The 20,053-nt window shown below is 41.7% G+C and overlaps 1 protein-coding gene across 2 annotated transcripts in view; it reads left to right on the top strand.

Annotated features, from left to right (window-relative positions):
- Positions 1-20,053, top strand: part of LOC149070274 (uncharacterized) — a 195,935-nt gene that overhangs the window by 135,261 nt on the left and 40,621 nt on the right. For both annotated transcript variants that reach the window (XM_089250238.1, XM_089250239.1), the window contains exon 3: positions 12,291-14,052. In XM_089250238.1, coding sequence (XP_089106364.1) covers positions 12,402-14,052 — 1,651 coding nt within the window. In that variant the 5' untranslated portion in view covers positions 12,291-12,401. The remainder of the gene's footprint in view (positions 1-12,290; positions 14,053-20,053) is intronic.

The following is a 20,053-nucleotide window of genomic DNA, read 5'->3' as shown; positions in this document are numbered from 1 at the left end:
ATCTAGCACAATGTCAGAGAGGAAAGAATTGACGCTTGTGGTTTTCCTTTCAAGCACGCTCACAAGCACTGACTAAAATTACGACTTCCCCACTTGAGACAGTGTAAATTACCTAGATTTCGCTAAAAAGTAGTAAAAAAATCAAATTTTACCATTTATTCGTCAAAATTGGCAAATTTCGCATTTATTTCGGGAATTTCGCATTTATCGCGGTTATTTCGTAAATACGAAATTTACGTATCCCTAGTAATCACCATCCTATTATATTTTATGAGGGATCATCATAAACCGGCGGGAATAGGAATGCACATGGGCTTTCTATTCCCAGCACAACTCCAGTCTGCGTTCAGGGGACTTCTTGTGATAATAAAATGGAAGCCACGGACATCTCATGCCAATTTGAAACCATTTTACCTCCCTTTTAGGAAAAAGTTAGTTGAGCCGGAAGTGTGTTCGTATCCTTACCTAACGGCCTGCGTGCGTATAAATTGGTGTCTGGCATCGATATTTCAAATTGCGAGTGAAGTAAACCTATGACCAAACGCCTAAGCTATGAGTACGTCTCCCATACGTTTCAAAGATTGTGGACGCCTCTAGTGCATTTCTAGAGACACGCATCGCATTCTCCCGTGCGCATACCTGTGGGAGAAGGCATACCCACGCATACCCATACTCATTTCTAAGAGTATGCCCCCCCCCCCGTCCGCCAAAGCATAATATGCCGAGAGCTGCGACAGATGTTTACCGCAGAACATTCCCAGTCAGCCGAGGGCTCGTTGCAGTACAATGCAAAACATTCTACTCCGGGGTGCACGCCTACCACGTACAGGGCCGTCTTAAGGGCATCATGGGTCTCCCGGGCCAAGTGGTTTTTCTGATAATTTTTGTGAGGGCCCCTATTCTCCTGATGCCCCCGGGTGGGCCCCTGCGTTAACGGCACTGATCACGTATTCTGGGAGTACTACGCATGCATTTCGAGGGGTATGCACACCATGTATTTCTATGAGTATGCGCACCTACCATACGCATTTGTAGGAGCATGGTTCAAAAGGCACACCTACCAAGTGGTACACAACTCGGCAGGCAATTAATGCTGTAGACAGCTCAGAAAACTTCATCCATCAGCTTCCAAACTTTAGCAATCCACACCTTGTACAGTCGAATCCCTTTATAACGAACTCCAAGAGACCGGAGAAATCACTTCGTTATAACAAAATTTCGTTATAAAGGAATTCCAGAGTTTTCGCATTGTTCCTATGTAAACTTATCTGAGGAATTAGAAAAGTGTTCGTTAAAACGAAATTTTTGCTATAACGGTATTCGTTAAAACGGGATTCGACTGCATATTTATTGAGTCATAACCCTATGTAACACGATTTTTGGTCTTGGTTAGGTTTTTGTTCGTTGACGTTTCCAATATTCCAGTCACTCAATCAGCCAATGGTAAATGACCAATTCGCAAATATGGATCGCCCACCACAAAAGCAAAGTTTAAAGCGAAAAATTTGTGTGTTCGTTCTTTTTTTTTGGTCGTAAACCGTAGGTAAATGTGATCTACAACTACTACTACTTCACCGAACCGTACATGCACCTCATACACATTCCTCTGTGGAACTTCTAATGAATCGGTACATGTTGGAATGTGCGTGTATGTGTTGTGAACCTATATGAAGTTTGTTCCTGTGCAATTCTTGTTAATGTAGTGCCGCCATCTGCCATCAATTTTTCTAATTATGAATAAAGTGCAATGATTGTACCGTTGCAGGCAGGCGTGTTTCTCTCTGGCGGGGTATTTAAACGGGGAGATCATCACTCATTGGCACCTCGAAGTTGTGAACTACAGAGAACCAACTTCACCCGACCACTACTGGCGACGTCGGGGGCTTGAACCCGGGTTCCCTAACGGAGGACAAAAATCGTCTTTACGTAGCGTCATTAATTTAATTCCTTCACTCGTTCTTTTCTGTCACAGGCGATGATTTTTCGATGGCCACCCACCGAATGAATATCCCATCGCGTACCACAGGTTGGGAACCACCGCAATACCACGCAACACGAATATTTTTCCGGTGTGCAGGTGTTGTATACCCTCTTGTACAAACCTTTCTTCAGTGTCTTCCTAGTTTTTAGTTTTTTGAAGTACAGATGGAGAAAAAAAAAATGCGTACCGCGTACTTATGTGAAATGCGTTTTTAAGAGCCTCGGAAAATGCTCGGGCTCTAAAGGAAGCTCTCTTCCCTGGCTAATGGCGGTGGTGGTTGCTCCTAGAGAATATTCCCCGAGGGCTTTTATACCAGGGGCAGGAATGGAATAAAAATAATAATATAAAAAAAAATGAAAGTAGGGTAAAAACGTCATTCAACGAATTTTTATCACCCCGAACACAACGGTACGACGAACAATGGCGAGAGTCTCCTTCATCCGCTTCGATTTTATACACACACACAGTTGTTATTATTCGGTGAGTCACCAGACGTGACGTCACAATCCAGGTAGTATCTCAGTCAGGCCTTCTGAGGGCCGTGCTATAGTCAGACCATTTTGTTGGGTTTTTTTTTTTTGTATTCATTTTCACGTATGCTTGAACTGGGGGGGGGGGAAGGTTGTTTCCTAATGTATATGTCTGTGTGTGTGTGTGGTGGTTGCTCAAGTGCAACAGTAGCAGCTGTGGTACTCCCTGAAATCTCCCTCTTTCTCTCTCTCGTATTATACTGCGGTACTCTATAATCAATGGGTGCCTACCGAGAGAGCGCGAACTGTGAGATAGCGGTGGCTCCCTCCATTTTTTTTTTTTTTTTTGGAAAATTTCATGCTCTTCCTTTTTTTTTTCTGTACTTCTGTGGTACTGTTTTTGACGTCTCCTTCCCAAGTTTTGTTTTTACTCCTCTGTAATTCATAGTATACAGGGTGTGCATAGTTAAAGTTAGCCTGTTTTGAGCTGTCTGCAACCGTAGATATTCATTAGTAAAATTATTAGGAGGGGGGGGGGCATTCAAGTATTATGTAGCGGATTTTTAGCCATTTCTGACCCCGGGAATAAGATGCTGAAAAAACGATAGTGATAGGAACCGAAAGACACACCCAGGTACTGTCACACTCGGTGATATAAGCACATTGTTCTTGATGACTTGGGTGCCGTCTTGGAACCTAACCATTTATTGAGCTTGAAAAAGATATGTATACTTGGGCAGGTGCCATTATGCACATCGCCAGTAAACAAGTATAAAATTCGTGATCCAGAAATGGCGATTTAGGTAAATAATATCACAATTATAAATCACAAGAAAAAGATGCCCATAAGGAATGGTCATCTTGTTTTTCAGCCATCCCCCCCCCCCCCTTCGAGTTCATTTCGGCCCACTCTTAAAGCCAATATATGCACAACCCATGGCCTTCGGGGTTATCTAATGTGGCCAGCCACCTCCTCAAACCTTATTTTGAAGTGGGGGGGGGGGCCCTACCTTCCCCAGATGATCAAAAATTCATTTTTTTGATACAAGTATTTTGTGTTATTATAATCAATTTCTGATAATTTTAATGCTATTTGAACTCAAAATTTCTCTTTAGGAAATTCATTGTGACCCACACTCTAAGCCAGCAGTCTTGAACTTATTGCTCGCGAGCACCCATGGTGCTTCGAGGAGCACCGAGAGTACTCAGCGCTCGTGTCCGATTTCGTGCTCTCGAGCACTTGACCAACACTTCGATTAAACACCCTGTAAAAATTGCATCCGAAGATTACAATTTTGTAGATTTCATGCATACCTATGTCAAAGTTGCCGTCAGTGATGCTCTTCGTTTGATGACGGCCATGTTATGCAGCGCTCACGGCTCGAGAAAGTTTGAAGACACCCTATACATGCTAAACGCATTTCCCGCTCGCCAAGTGTGGTCCTCGGGGTTATCTGATATGATCCCGTCACTCCAAACCTAATTTTGTGAATAGGAAACTGAGCGGCGCATTTAGAGATAGCTTAAGTTTTCACAATTCCAGAGCATTTAAGCTGCCCTTGGCACATTTTCAGATCACTGAAGTTGCACGTTCGCAGATCACTGGAGTGACGCGCGGCGCAGTTCCAGAGCACCTAAGCTGCCCGCGACACATTTCTAAAACAAATGAACGGCTTCAGACGCATTTCTAGAACAAATGAATGGCTTCAGACGCATTTCTAGAACAAGTGAACGGCTTCAGACGCATTTCTAGAACAAATGAACGGCTTCCAACACATTTCCAGATCACTTGAAGGATCCACGGAACATTTAGAGGTCACTGAAGTGTCTCCACAGGGGACTTATCAATAGGGCAAATTTAATTTCAGGTGCCCACAAACTAGTAAAAGCACACTCAGTAAAGATGCCATTAAGAATATTTCACATTTTTTTTATAAAGGCTGGTTGATGACGTATAAGCATCATTCAAACCCCCCTATCTAAAGCCATCATACCCGAAACCCCTTCCCCCCATCGCTGCTGACGTAATACTTGAATGCCCCCCCCCTCCCCTCGCGGAATAAAATAGTAAAAAACTTTGGATTTTTCAAAATTATCGTATTTCATTCAAAGCTTCCCCCGAAAAAAAAAATAGAAAAGTGAATTTCGGTTCAAGAGGGTTTCGCTCCCTCTCTGGCAAATCTTACACACGTTCACGATATTATTATTATTATTATCTAGATCAGTACATGTAGTATAATTTCGGGAGTGGGTTTCTCTCTCTCTCTGAACTGGGATGAGACACACACACTAAAAACTTGGGAAGAATCCTTTTTTGGCTGTTTTCCAAGAGATGGAATCTTTGAAAAGAGAAGTTTTCCCATCTTAAAAGGAGTACGTTTGTTTGGACTTCTTTTTCCTTCCATTTTACGAGAGAGATGTGAACGGACTCTCTCAAGACTTTTATACTTCTTATATTCAAAGTTTTCTTCTTTTAAGAGATTTCCTAGAGATAAGTATTACGTTGGAGGATCGATTTCTAGGGCACCGGGTGCCGTTTTAGGAAGTGCGCCAAACCACGGGTCAAGGAGGAGAAACACAGTCTCCGGTGGAAATTTTTCGCCTGTGAAATTCGAACTGTTAATGTACGTGGTGTTCCGTAAATTCAGTCGGCGTCGCGCGTGTTAAAGTCAATATAGTGTTAGCGTTCGGGTATTGTTATCACTTTTCCCCCAATAACGGAACGGATAAATATCATAACGTGGGAAGAAAATTCGGGTTTTTTTTTTTTGTTATCGAGACGAGAACGTCCCCCCCCCCCCTTCGAAATATTTCTTTGCGTATTCTGAAGCTTAGGTTTGTCCAGACTGATGTTTTCCCTGTAAGTTATCGTTATCAGGCTGCAAGACTATGTAGGAGGCTAGAAGTTGTTCTCCGTCCGTCGCTTGTTGACAAACATTTCCGTGCTGGATGTCTTAATCGGTCCATGGAGTATTTGCTGTGATCCATATACGTGCAGAGCTGCTTTTGAGAAATGGCCTTTCTATAGCGAAGGCTATGGCGAAAAAAAATAACAGCTTCCCTTCAGTTCTTGATCAGTTTCTTTCAGTTGACCAGATTCGAATTTCTTTTTTTTTTGAGAGGATTTTTCAAAGAAAGAAAAACAGAGTTGTCACGTTTCAACAATATCAGTTTACCACACGTCCCATTTGACCAAACGGCATGTATGGTCACCATACTTGCAAATGGGACTTTCTCGAGTATAGCTATCATTCGGTGTCCCGATGTGATCACATTAAGCGGTGTGACTGTAGTTTGAAAATTCATAAGAATGGAAAAAATCATGTGGTTTTTTTGCGAAAAAGTTATTCTCACACAGTTTCTTTTTCCTCGGAAAATTATTATTTCAAATATTTGTCGATAGAGGGAGTTGCACGAAAACGAATCACTGGACGTATGGAAATCACAGTCCTATGAAATGTAGGGTTGCGACTGAAAAGCTCATTTCTGAATTTTCCTGATACTGTCGCTTACATATGTTTCTCACTGTGGTGTCGACATTGGTGGATAAAGCACTATTGTTGAAGTTGTTTTGCCTCAGCCTGCGGTATGGTGGGTACTCCAGCTCACTATGCCACAGAGTGCAAATTTACAAAGCATCTACACACGTACAAATATTCCGAAAACAATAGAAAACAATGGTTCACTAAAATAGTCAAAAACCAAAACGCTGCAGCAAGGGATTACAAGCCTCGTCAAATATATACACAGCAACGGAAAACAAAGTTCTTCATATCCCCACGACTGCCACTACTAATACATAACCATTACATGTACAAGATATAGCATGTACTAACGGGGCCCGATAAAAGAATTTTTATGACATTCCCGTAACAATGATGTAAATGTGACAACCACAAGTGTCCTCCATTGAGCTCTTCTAGCGGGAGGACACGAATGGTTTCATAATAACCATTACACGTAGTTTATATTATATATATATTCATTTTTTTTCTTTAATAAATATAACCAGCCAGAACGAGTCAACCAAAACAACAAGACCGAAGCTGATGCTTAGCTAAGGCTCTCTCTCTCTCCACACACAATCCCCCATTAAAACTAATCCCACATTGCTCACCAAAATAGGTTTAGAGCGAGACGGCTCGACCTGGCAGTTATATATATGTAAATGTGTATTTCTCTTTCCTCTATTCAAGTTCTTCATGCATTTCACGTCCATAACACACGTGCGTACTCATATTGTCGTATTCATGTTGCTCACCGAGTAAGGTGCTAAGCGAGATTGCACGGGTGTGATTCCTAATTGTATATATTCCCCCACACAATACTTCTATTTTGTACATTTTCATTAAATCCGCCGGAGCGAGTGAACCCAATAAAACAGATGCTGGCTTCTAGTCGCAAGTTATCAAACCCATTTGCTCACCAATACGGTGTTAAGCGAGAATGACTCGCTCTCCCAAGTGGATATTTTGTATTTCACAATAAGATTCCCATTTTCGTTTGGTTGTTTTTTTTTTGTATTCTGTTCATATAATATGACAAGTGTAAGATAACAGATGAGATGGCATGGGCCCCCCTTTCTCCAAGGGGCCATTCAAGTATTACGTAAGCAGATTTTTAGCCATTTTTGACCCCCTTCCCCCCTCCCCTTGTCAGCAAAACACTGACTCCTCCCCCCCCCCGTTCAGCAGCTTAGAATATTTCATATCTTCAAAAAGGGGTAGTTGATGACGTAAGCAACCTTCAAACCCCCCTCCCCCACTTGTCATCAAAAGTCAGCAAATCCAAAACCTTCCCCCACCCAGATGCTGACGTAACACTTGAATGACCCCCAATTGATTTTAAAATATACCTCCATCCTAATATGTGTGCATTCACCCCCGTCTTAACGAAACCCCGGAACTTTTCCCCAACTCCGTACCCCATCTCGTTTGTAATAACCACAAAATTTAATAGCGACAGCGCAGTTGTCCGGGAAAATTTTCTCTAAAAATCTTGTATGGTTTTATTAACAAAAAATTTATTTTTTGTTAATAAGTTTTATTTCACAAAATAAAGTGTTCCGGACTCTACCACGAAGCTGGGCTGGGAGAGATCTCGGCAACGGGATAAGTCCAGTGGCAAAGTTCTGGCGTTCATTCATTCATGCCTCGGCCGCGAATCGCTGGGTGAAGTTCTATGAACGTTTCGGAAATAGAAAAGATTGAAGGAAATTCCAAGATTAATCATTCCTGCTGGACTGGTTTCCCCTGGCTTTGTATCGACAAAAATTTGAAAACAATTTTTTTTTCAAGTCCGTTGAAAATTACCTTTATCAACGTTTCTGACTAAATAAGAAATTCAAGAAAACTTCGACTTAAGGACGAGAAAAACTGGGGCATTTTTTTTTTTGGACTAAAGACGGGATGGAGATAAAAACTGGAATTTCCCGGAACATACAAGACAAAATGCAGAACGCATGGTCACGTTATCCTCGAAAATTTTCAAAATCGGCCCTACCAATTGCGAAAAAGGTGTAGACTCAAAGATCTAGGGGCTGTATTCACCGACATGGTTTAAACTGTAGTCACAATTTTTGGATAAGAGAACAACATAGATTGGTTAAAAACCTGAATTTAACCAATATCCGTGTCGATCTCTCATCATAAAATTGTGGCTATAGATTAAACCATCGGTTCTCAACCGGTGTTCCGCAGCCACTCGAGGATAATAAAATAAATCAATAATTTGATAAACAAACAAAAAATTAAAAGAAAAAGAAGCCTAAAGGGTACTTCCGTATAAATAATGTACTAAAAATGACTCCTCGAGTTAAACAGGGCTCCGCCATAGAAATTATACACTGAAAAGGGCTACGCGAGTCAGAAAAGGTTGAGAACCGCTGGTTTAAATAAACCATGCCGGTGAATACCGTCCTAAAAGTAATACCTTGGTCTAGATCAGTGATTCCCAACGTGGGCGATAGAATATTCCAGAGGGGCGGTAGAAGCTACGGGTATAACATGGGATCCTATGGGTTAGATTGCGTTGGGGGGGGGTGCGAAGGGCGAAAAACATTTCTGAAGCAGGCGATGGGACAAAAAAAGGTTGGGAAACTATGATCTAGAGCAGCGGTTCTCAACCTTTTTGACTCGTGGAGCCCTTTTAAGTTAAAAAATTCTATGGCGGAGGCCCCCCTTAGGCCAACTTTTTAATTATTCATCAAAGTCACTGATTTATATTTTTACTATTTCAAAATATTTATGATTATTTTTTTAAATTTTACTGTTTTTTTAAATATTTTCCTGAAACGGCCGCGGAGCCCCTGGAGAGTGCACAAGGAGCCCCAAGGGCTCCTCGAAGCTCCGGTTGAGAACCGCTGATCTAGAGATTCTAGATCAAGAGGTGTAACATTCAAAATATGAATCTTTTCGTCCTCATTAAAAGTGTGAAAAGTATCGGAAAGTTCAGATTTTTTGTAATACGTTAAAATAAGAAAGTATAATATCTCCCCTTGATAGCATAAGAATGATAAGCAAAATTTGGGGAGTTTCGTAACTGATGATCATGAACTGTTTCCGTGAATCAGGCTTTGAACATGGTCTAGAAAGATTTAGCACTGATGCTGATTCCAGACCAGTGGAATAGTGTAACAAACTAAGATCAATTATCATAATCACGAATTATTAAAATTTGGGAAACAATTTCGTAACCGATGGTAAAATTTTAATAATAGATAATTATTGTCGTATGTTGATGATTATGTTAGAAACTTGGTAGGCATTTTACAGATCCAGGATAGATTATATAATTAGATAATTCGGAACTTTTGTGGATTTTGTTGTTTCGGAACCCAGTGACTTGGGACTTCGAATTAACCAAGTTCGACCGTAATTTATCATAATGTTTCTCCCGACCTCGTGATTGGGATCCGTCCTATTGCATTGGGGTTAAATTGGAAGTGGAAACAACTTTCTGTGAGTAAAAACAATGGAGAGCATTTTGTGTTTCAAGAACGATGCGAGATCGTCTCTATTTCGCCGCTCCTTATTCGATTTCGGAAACCGGTATCCGCTTCCATCGACAACGACGGCGGCGGTACGTAACGGAGAATTGCCACTTACGGGCCATTTTGGGCCATTACCTTATCGAACCGAACGAGAGCCTTGTATGTGTGTGTGTGTGTGTGCTATTCTAAATTTAATCAAATTCGTTACCCTCTCGAGTAGAGTATATAAGGTTCACTTGGCTTTCTCTCGCTCCCTCCCAATGATTTCCTGTATAATGACCTGATTCGTTGTTTGTACATCGAACTCTCGAATTCCAAAACACACTTTCCGAGGCGTTCATTACCACTTTATTGGAGATTGCGACTCCACCTAACTTTGGAGAAGATGATTTACTGCATTTGGGGGGGAGGGCGGGGGCACTTTTGTGTGAAGAGTAATGAAAAGAGCCCTATTGTGGAATGGAAGTCGTATCGAGTTAAGGAACCCCCAGAACAAATAAATCTACGGGTCTCAACTGAATGATACCCTCTATCTATTGCTTCTACATTAGGTAGGGATGTTTGAGTTGTAGGGAGATGTTTGAATTACACATGTGTTGACCCTGTCTCGTGTTTAAGGTAGGTTTAAGTTTTCATTCCAGTTGATGTAATGCGGTGAAAAATCAGTGTCCCCGGTGCGTTTGGAAAGATTTTAGGGATGCCGTGTATTGGATTTGGTTGTTTATACTTATATGTGGCCATGATTGATTTTTTTTGAGAGCTTCAAATATATATTTGTTGTTCCCCAACCCAATGCGTAACAAATCGCGAAGTATTGGGGCAAAAACTTTCCTCTGTAAGGGGGAAGGGGTCACTAAATTAGAACCTGAGGGAAGACAGTAATACGAAGATTTATGTCATCATGTGTCGATCAGTTCGGAAGAAGTAGCCATGTTCCTGAAAAGTCGATCGGGAGGGGGAACTGGACTTTTTGAGCTGTCCCCCCCCCCCCCCGAAAATATTATGCGCGCGGCTTCTGAAAAATTTGGCTAATAACGAATTTTTTTCCCTATTTATCAAGGCCTGCCGCAACGTAGGTGATGGCAGCACCTGAACACGCCGCTGTGTGGTCGTGCAGGCATCATTATGGACTCGCACCGCCAGTGTCCGGGTTCAAATCGCACCGGTGATACAGTGATGGTTTCCTTTGGAAAACGTTACTACTCTGAAATTGGTTTTCTAAGGTTTTTCCCTAATCCGATGCGCAAATGCGAGCCAATCTCTTCGTTAAAAATCCTCGCCACAGACAGCAACGGACTGTACAAGGGTACAAATATTTAAAAAAAAATTAATATACTCAGAATTTGAAATACAGATGGCAGCACTAACTTCACACGTGCTATTAAATACGCACGCAGACTGATAGTTACCACCACATAGTTCCAACTCAACTCACTTAACCCCTGAAAGGAGTAAAACGGTAATGAATTGCCCAGCGGCGATAGACCGAAGTCGTGCTTAGTTAAGGCGCATCTAAACACGTATAATAATACACTGTTAGGTGCGACGACAATTGATATTCCGATACCTTGTCAAAAGTGAAATGGTAGTAAATTCCCTCTGTATTGCTAGACTTTGGCTGTAAACGGATAAAAGAAATATGAATGAAGGTTTCGTGTGTATAATGCACTACCCTAATGTACAGGGTGGGCAAAAAGTCCGTAAAAACTTTAAAAATGCATAAAAACCGGAAAAATAACCGAAATAAAAAGCGGTTTGCAGGGTTAGAATCACTAGGTCACAGGAAAAGACAGGAGAAAAACCTCAAAAACAGCCGATAGGCGGCGCTGATGTGCAAAAGCCAAAGAAAAGTGTATTGATCCGGTCCATCCAATCTGTCGGAACTGAAAGATGCGATCCGCCGAGAGGTGTCATGTATACATCCGGACCTGCTTCACTCTGCCGTTGCTGGATTTGTGACTCGCCTGCAATGGTGGTCATATGGAACACATATTGCTGTAATAAACGATTTGGACGCATTCTGGTCGTTATTTGCGTATCTTTTCTTTGACTCGTGTACGTCAGCTCCACCTATCGGCTATTTTTTTGGTTGTTTTTTTTCCTGTCTTTAAAAAATCCCTGTCACCTAGTGACGCTAACCCTGCAAATCGTTTTTTATTATTTTTCCGGTAAGAATTTTTAAAGATTTTACCGACTTCTTGCCCACCCTGTATATATTAACCCTCTCACGGTCAAATAGTGAAAGTCGATATATCGGCACGAACATGATTTATGACATGTCTTGATGATGTCAGTCACACGTGTTTCGTGTTCTTGAAGCGCTGTGTATTGTGGCATACGCAAATGCCTGGATTTTTAGGCTTATGTAAGCATCTTAAATGTACCTCATGAACATTCCTCTTTGGAATTCCTAGCGGAATGATGCATGCTGAAAGGTTTCGTGCGTGTGGCCGCTAATGTTTTATGCCGATAGAGTTATGCGTTCGAGAAGTGCTGCCATCTGCCTTACACATTGGAAGTGAAAAGGGCAGATGATTTAATTTTTCGGATTTTGTGAATATCGTGTTGAGAAGGGATGTCTGTGAAGGCACTTTTTTTAAAAAGGTGCGTATTTGCTCCCTAAATCTAGAAAAAACATAGAAAACCGACTTCAGCTGACCAATATTGCAACATGCGCAGTAGTGCAACTGCTTAGTCGCTTCCTCAAAGTGCTCTGGCTCCTTGAATTAGAGGCCATTCAATGCTTTAATGGCATTATTTGATGAATATTGTAAAAAAATTGTGCCTTAACATTTTATGCCGCATAATCATGTAAAGACTGACAGCTATTTTCTTTCATGTTTTACAGGATGGCATTGTCCAAGAGAGGGGAGATGAAAGGCAGAAAGCGTTGAAGGCCTCCAGCTCTACTCTCAAGAGTCGCCCCCCTTTTGTTATCTTGTTTCTTTGACACGCCACCATGACTCAAAGCCTTCTCCACGGCAAGAAGTTCTACTGCAGGGAATGGGCCTTCGCAAAAATCGCGCACTGCCTCGAGAACAGGTCCACGTCGAAGACGTGCGGGACGCTGATCACCGGCGGGCCGGGGTCTGGCAAGACCTCGGTCTGCTGCGAGCTAGTTTGGCCGACCGGAGGTGGAAAACAATACACCCTAAGCAAGAGGCTGCTAGCCTATCACTTCTGCCAGGCCCACGACATCAACAGCCTATCCCTGGCGAACTTCATCAACAACCTCATCAGCCAGATGACCGCGTCTCCTCTCATCTCGGGCTACAACGACCGCATCAAGAGCCCGGAAATCGAGGCCGCCCTACAGATGTCCGAGTGCGAGCGGAATCCCGACGAGGCGTTCAAGAAGGGCGTCCTGTTCCCGCTGCTCGAGATCGACCCGCCGAACCAGCCTTGCTTCATACTAGTCGATTCGGTCGACCAGTCGATACTGGGCACCGTGGCCGACAAGGGCAGCGGCGGAGGCGGCAACTGTAGGAGTATAGCTGAACTGCTCTCGAATTACCACCATCTGTTTCCTAGGTGGCTACTGTTGATATGCTCGTCCAGGAAGCAGAGCAAGAGCGTCACCAGGATGTTCACGGGTTTCAGGAAGATAAGCCTGGACGACCTGCGGAAATCGCACGTGGTGCGGGACGTCCAGCAGTACATCCTCTGCAGGCTAGACCGGGAAGAGGCTTTGAGGCAGCACCTGAGCAGGGAAACGGCCGAGATGCTCAACCAACTCCATATCAAAAGCAACGGCTGTTTCCTATACCTAGAGAAAGTATTGGACGGTGTCGCTGAAAGCTTCATCATGTTGCGCGAGATACGCGAGATTCCCGGTACGCTGAACGGACTCTACCTCTGGTTTTGCCAGAGACTCTTCGTCAGGAAGCAGTTCAATAAGGTCCAGAGCATTCTGAACGTCATCCTCGCAGCTAGGAAACCCGTCACCGAGGAAATGCTCTATCAGAGCGTGTGGACTAGAAACCAGAACCTATCGTGGGACGAATTCCAGAAAAGACTGGGCTTGCTGTCGAAAGTTCTGATAAAGGACAAAGGTGGCACCAGGATCCTCTTCCACCATAGCTTTGCGGAATGGTTGCTCGACGTCAAGCACTCCACCCAGAAGTACCTGTGCAGTGCTAAAGAAGGACACGGAATGATAGCCATGAGGTACACGATGGTGTCCTCCGATCTCACGGCGGACGAGATATTAGATTTCGCCCTCCACCTCAGCAAGATGCCCCTGACTCATCCTCTCCAACAGTATCACCTGACGCTGTGGCTGATTCACTGCCGGTTGCCCCTAGAGGACTGCCTATCCAAAACCTACGTTCCCAAAGACCAACAAACCTTGAAACTACTAGTCAGTGCTGGTGCCAAGTTACTCACGGCTTCCGGTGACCCAGTGAAGGACAGCAGCCCGAAGGCACCGGAGGATCCGCTCGACGCGCTGCTGTCCAGCGGGGCGAGCGTCAACCAGACGGACAGCAATCAGCGCACGCTGCTACACAGTGCTTGTCACGAGGGCCTCGAGCAACTAGTCGAGAGGTTAATTGAAAAAAGTGCCAATCTCGAAGCCGTTGACAAGAGTGGCCAAACACCTATCAATCTCGGTGAGTACCTGTCATCTCGTATATTATCAACATGCATCTTCTCTTATTAAGCTAAAACACAATCGCAACACACTATCCTTTATAAAATTCTCAAATTGTAACACCCGTATGGTGTTTACGGATATGGCAGTACTTCCCACCCCTGGGTTCACAACACATACATGCACATTCTAACATGTACCAATTCGTTAGAAGTTCCGCAGAGGAATGTGGACGAGGCGCATGTATGGTTTAGTAGTAGCCTTAAGGTTCTCGCATTGAAATTTATTAATACGCAAACACACGCAAATTAACACGGCCCGAGCCACACATGATTAATCTCGAATCTCGAAGAGAACAACTCTTCGAGATTCGAGATTAATCATGTGTGGCTCGGGCCTCTCACTATAACCAGTTACTTTTGGATACCTTTAGCCCGGACAACCTGAAAATATCTCGCAAGTTGACACAATTTCAGTGAATATATATTTGCTTTCTTTGAAATGCAAAGCATTAAGAACACAAATTAATTTAATTCATTCCATGTTAAATTCTTATAACAAGAAGATCGTCGATGATAAGAGCACCGTGGGAAACAAAATACTACATATGGACTATCGTTCTTTCGACTCCTCACACACACACACAATCCCAAAAATAGACATTTTTCAGTAAGTGCGTGGATTCTAAAAAATCAGTGGAAGAACTTTTCCTGAACTCGCGGAAAAGCAATTACGAGTTTGCAGCATAAAAAAGAGTGGGGGGGGGGAGGAAATAATAATAATAACGACTTTCAGTTCTTTTGAGTCTGTGAATCCGTGAAGATTGGTTTACGTGATAAGAGTGTGCAATTTTTTTTTCTTTCTTTTTCATTATTATTCTGGAAAAATGATGGTTCCTCTTTCATGACTCGTCGTAGACTTTATAACAGTACGTCGCCGAGTCCACTGGAAATGGAAAAAAAAAATTGTCCATCTTCGTGAATTCTATTTATTTTCTTCAGAGATGTTATGGCTTTCTATAAGATAGCGGAACTGTATTATCAAGTGTGTCGTGTCGATTTTTCGCGTGTGGCTCCCCGTTATAAATATGTGTACCTTCAAAAACTCGGTGTAGTAACTTCGACCTCGAAGCTCAGTCATTATGATGATTCGTGTTCTCACGAAAATTATGTAAATAATCCTATTTTTTATGTCATTATCTTATGTAAATCTCGCCAAATTAACGATAAACTTGGCACGTTGGGGACAGTGCCGGTAAGTTGACGATGTAATGGCACCTAAAGATTCTTCCAGAAATTTCCCGACTTTTCTCTGACTATAGGGAAGCTCCGCCACAGGTGAACTATGATCAGTTTCGTTCAGATTTCTTGTATTGAGAGAAGTCGCTCTCTGGTTAGCGTGTGTCGTCAAAATCTCTGCTTGGAAATACGTGTAAATAGCTGATCTGCGCAATAAATCTGTGTTGTGAATTGCTTCGTGTTCTTTGTCATCTCTAGTGCTAGTGAGAGACATTATCCGGAACAATACCATACGGTAGAACCTCTCGGTAACAGACAGCCGTGGGACCAAAAATTTTGTTCCCGTTGTGGGAAGATCCTCTCTTAGAAAGTATGCTTTTGCATCGTTTAAAAAGCCTTTGCTGGAAATTTTTTTCCACGAGAATTGTTAGGAGAGCTTTTTTAGCATTGTTTGAAAAGACTTTGTTTAAAATTGTGCAACCGAGCAGTGCTCGCCAATACGCGTGATTCAAGCATCAAAATTCAATTTTACTACTCCAAATTTTAGGTAATTTTTTTTTAAATAGGTATTTCTCACTGCTGAAAAAATATCCCTCAAAATTTTGGAAAGGAGTAAAATTACTCTTGAAAAACTTATAGTTTTGGACAATACTGCACCCGTGTGTTGCGCAATGAGGCTTTTGCTGAAAATTTTATTCCCCGAGAATGATTTGAAAAATTGTTCCTTCATTGCTTGAAAGAAAACAATTGAAAGAATGTTCCTGTGTTGTTTGAAAAGCTTGTAGTGAAAAGTACTTTCCAGAATTGTTTGAAAGGCCTTAATTGAAAATTGTAATTGAAAGACGCTTGTTGGAAATTTTACTCCCGATAATTATTTCAAGAGCTTATATACAATATTCGAAATTGTATACATATGTGAAAATTTTATGTACGAGCATTGCTTAAAGGTTGGTTATTGGATTTACTAGTTATTAATTGGTTCCGAAAAGTAGTTGTGTTAGACGAAATCGTGTAAAGTGAGTTGAATTTGACATGGGAAAGATAGGGATTAGGGGGTTGGGGTTTTCTTCAGAAAAATTTGAAAAGAACTGAACACACCGAAGCAACTTTTTTTAAATGAATTAATTATTCAAAACTATGAATAAATCTCGTATGTATGCAATATGATGATTGATTTAAATTAATACTTTTTCTGTCTTCACTATTTCTGATTGGTTCTAGTGAGCGTGTGGATGTTTTCTTTCCTGAAGAGCCTTGTGTGATAGGCTGTTAAGTCTTTCTAATTAATGAAACAGCTGAGATTTGGCTGACAATCAATGTGTATAAAAACTTTAGTAGCAAAGCCAGAGAATTCCGCATTTTTCTCGCTGATGTAAAAATTCTAGTTTCACTGAAACCGCTTTTTTCGATTGAATTTCTCATGGCATTATCGATGTGTTACCAAACGCCATTCGTGACGTTTGAGTTGTATTTTTGAGAATTTCTTTCTTATTTGTCTCAGCTACATCGTCAAATTCAACGTACTTCGTTGTCAAAGCATTTAACTATATTATGTCTCCAATTTGCAGACCCATTTCCAGAATTCCATTCCATTTTTCAGGTTGAAATTCCTAAAATCGACTTTCAGAAATCGCGTTATAGCGACATCGTATAAAGCGAAACCTCCTAAAGAGAGGGAATGCCTTTATTGTCAATATTATTTCCACGGGAAAAATTAACGCACAAGAAAATTTTCGACAACTCATTCCAACAGCTCGACTTCGACAGTTTTGGTCTGAATCTCGTGGAAGTTCTACATTTTACGTTGACGATAAATTCTAGAATCAGTCCGTTATATATACGACTCCCCCCATCCAAAAACACAAGACACATTCTAGACACAATAAATCAGTAATTCTATCTATCTTGACTCCCAAGTAAGACCAAAAAAAAAAAGATTCTACATTTCCTGATCTATTTTTTAGGGTTAGTGTTAAAAAAACGTGTCCGACAGCAAAGCAAAAACACGGAAACAACTTCAGCAAACATTTCCACAAATAAATAGGGCAGAAAAAAGGCAAAACGAAGAAAAAAACAGCTTTCGATTCTAAAAAAAAAAAGTCTTATAATCCTTTTTTAGAAAAAAAAAATCGAAAACATCATATATCGGTGAGTCGTAACACGCCAGAGAGAGTGTTAAAACCAATACATCATTTCGTCGTAGCAGAGAACATGATAGTAAATCTGGATAGTTGTAACAAGTTTTCTCAAGATATTTATTATTTTTCTTTTCTTCGTATGAGAAACGGATTCGTGTCCATCGGCGAAAGATGGTCAAAGTTCGTGAGAGGGTTCGTTAAAACGAAAAACAAGTCAAACTAATGGTGAAAAGAACAAATTGTAGGAAAACTCTAAAAAAAAAAAACAACAGCGAATAGTTCACAATTTTTTTATTCCCACACATCACCGAGAATACAAGGCACAGACCTCTCAAAATGGCCGATCTCTGTGCGGCCATCTATCAAAGATGTGTCAAAAAGCTACAATAACTTCTTCTCTCTCTCTTCATCTTTTCTCTCTTCTCTGCTAAAGGAAGACTGATTGCGCTTCACTTTGCCACGAAGGATGGATGCAGATGGAAGAAATACCAAAAAAAATATGGAAGAAATGGTTACTATATATATGAAGGAACAGGCAAAAGGAATAAGAAAAAGAATTGATGTTAGATGTTGATGGAGAAAAGACAGGACACGAGTTGGCTTCTATCAATAACTTTTTTTTTTTTTTTTGTCTTTGCCGGGAACATGGCGATGACTATCGCAGTCGTTGTTCGTACCCGTGATGGAGAAGCAAAACGAAATCATATGACGCCTCCGTGGTTTGCTTCCCTTCCTTTTTCGCTAATAAAATATCGCTTGTGTATATGTTTGTGAATTGGAGTATAAAAGATCCATTGTTATGAGAATACTGTTTGTATACCCAGAACCGTGCATCTTTAGATGACATGGAACTTCGGTTTCGTTATGTAGTGGAAATTCAACTGTATACATTTGAGTTCGATTATTGTTTTCGATAGCTGTAAATCTTATGCCCCAGGTGTATTGTATAAGGGGCCGTTCAAGTATTACGTAAGCAAATTTTCAACCATTTTTGACGCGCCCCCTCCTTGTCAGCAAAAGTCAGCAAAACGCTGACTTCCTCCCCCCATTGTCAGAAAAATTTCGTCATCAGCTCTGCCCCTCTGAATCCTAACTCATATTTTCACAAAGGGTAGCTGATGACGTAAGCATTATCCAAACCCCCCCCCTCACCCCTTGTCATCGAAAGTCAGCAAATCGGAAATCCCCTCCCCCCTCATCGATGATGACGTAATACTTGAACGGCCCCAAATATGTTGTAGGCTAATTGAAAGAAGGTGTCTTGTCAACGAAAGTGCATGAAAAGCAGGCTCCTTGGAAACATAAGTCGTTGGCTGATTGAAAAATCTGGCTTATTGTGAAGAACATGGATGAAACTACTACTACCACACCATACGTGCACCTCATTCATATTCCTCCATGGAATTTCTAACGAATGAGTACATGTTGGAATGATCGCGTATGTGTTGTGAAGTTTGTTTTTCTGTAATGCTTGTTATACAGTGCTGCCATTTTGCTTTCTTTCGTCCAAACCAAGCACAACTCAGGTCCATCACCATCTATGGGCGATTTACTACCTAGTGAATTGTGCCGGAAGTGTAACTGTGTGTGTACCTAACAGTCTGAATGCGTATGTAGCGTTGTGTTTGATTTTTCAGTGCCGCCATCTACATTTCAGAAGTGAAGTGAGTAATGTGTTATGGTTGAATTACATATTTGTAGGTCTGTTGCTTTCTGTGGCGAGACTTTTTAAAGGGGAGATCGGCTCGCATTCGCGCCTGGAAGGTGGGAACCCCAGGAAACCAACTTAAGCCGACCACCACTGTGGTGACGGTGGGGTTCGAAGCGAGTCCGTCACTATGACCACTCGATCACCACAGCGGAAGTACTGCCATCTATTTTTCAAACTATAAGGGGGGAGTGTAATGATTGAATATTTGTGCCGCTGTAGGCCCGTTGCTCTCTGTGGCGAGACTTTCTAAAGGGGAACTTGCCACCTAACACTTGCCCTTGTTTTCCTAACTCATAGCTCCCGGAAAATCTTTCAAAAATTTTCACGATAGTAGTTTTCCTGTCGAAGCTATTTAAGAGCAGCGTCGGGATTTGCAACACAATCCTGAACGCGAGTTATTTGTTACTCAAAATAAGTTTTCAACAAGAAGAAAATTCTAAGCTAAAACAGTGTAAAAGATTCGAAGGAAGAGAGTTTCTCTTATAGAAGAAAAACTCTCGGATATTAGTAGCACGTTGTTGTTGTAACAGGAATCGGAGGAGATGAACGGTAAACACACTTTCATCGACGCATCCGAAAGAGATGAGCGAGGGGGATGAGTGTGGGAAATGAGCGAGAAGCGTGTGCGTAAGTGTCTAATTATCCGTAACCTCGCCCCAGGGAACAAAACCGGATAGTCAAGGCCTTGGCCAGATTCTTTTTCGGGCCTCGGCATAACTGGCGGATTTCTTTCGTTTTTTGGCTTAATGAACCGAACGGAGGTAAATGAGAAATTGAATCGAGCGCTTTGAGATTTATTATTAGTGGCGAAGCGCGAAATTTTCCGAGTTTTAATCCGCTCTTTGTGCTTATTATGATTATGAGCGTCTCATTTATTTTACTTTCGCCTTCCGTTTTTTTCTAATGGGAAGAAAGGAAAAAATGTATTGTTCT

The sequence above is a fragment of the Pholcus phalangioides genome, unplaced genomic scaffold (genome assembly GCF_987345545.1).
Source record: "Pholcus phalangioides strain wild (caught in Gottingen) unplaced genomic scaffold, Ppha-v1.0 ptg000022l_1, whole genome shotgun sequence".
Taxonomy (NCBI): Eukaryota; Metazoa; Arthropoda; class Arachnida; order Araneae; family Pholcidae; genus Pholcus; species Pholcus phalangioides.
This window is presented reverse-complemented; position numbering and strand designations above follow the sequence as displayed.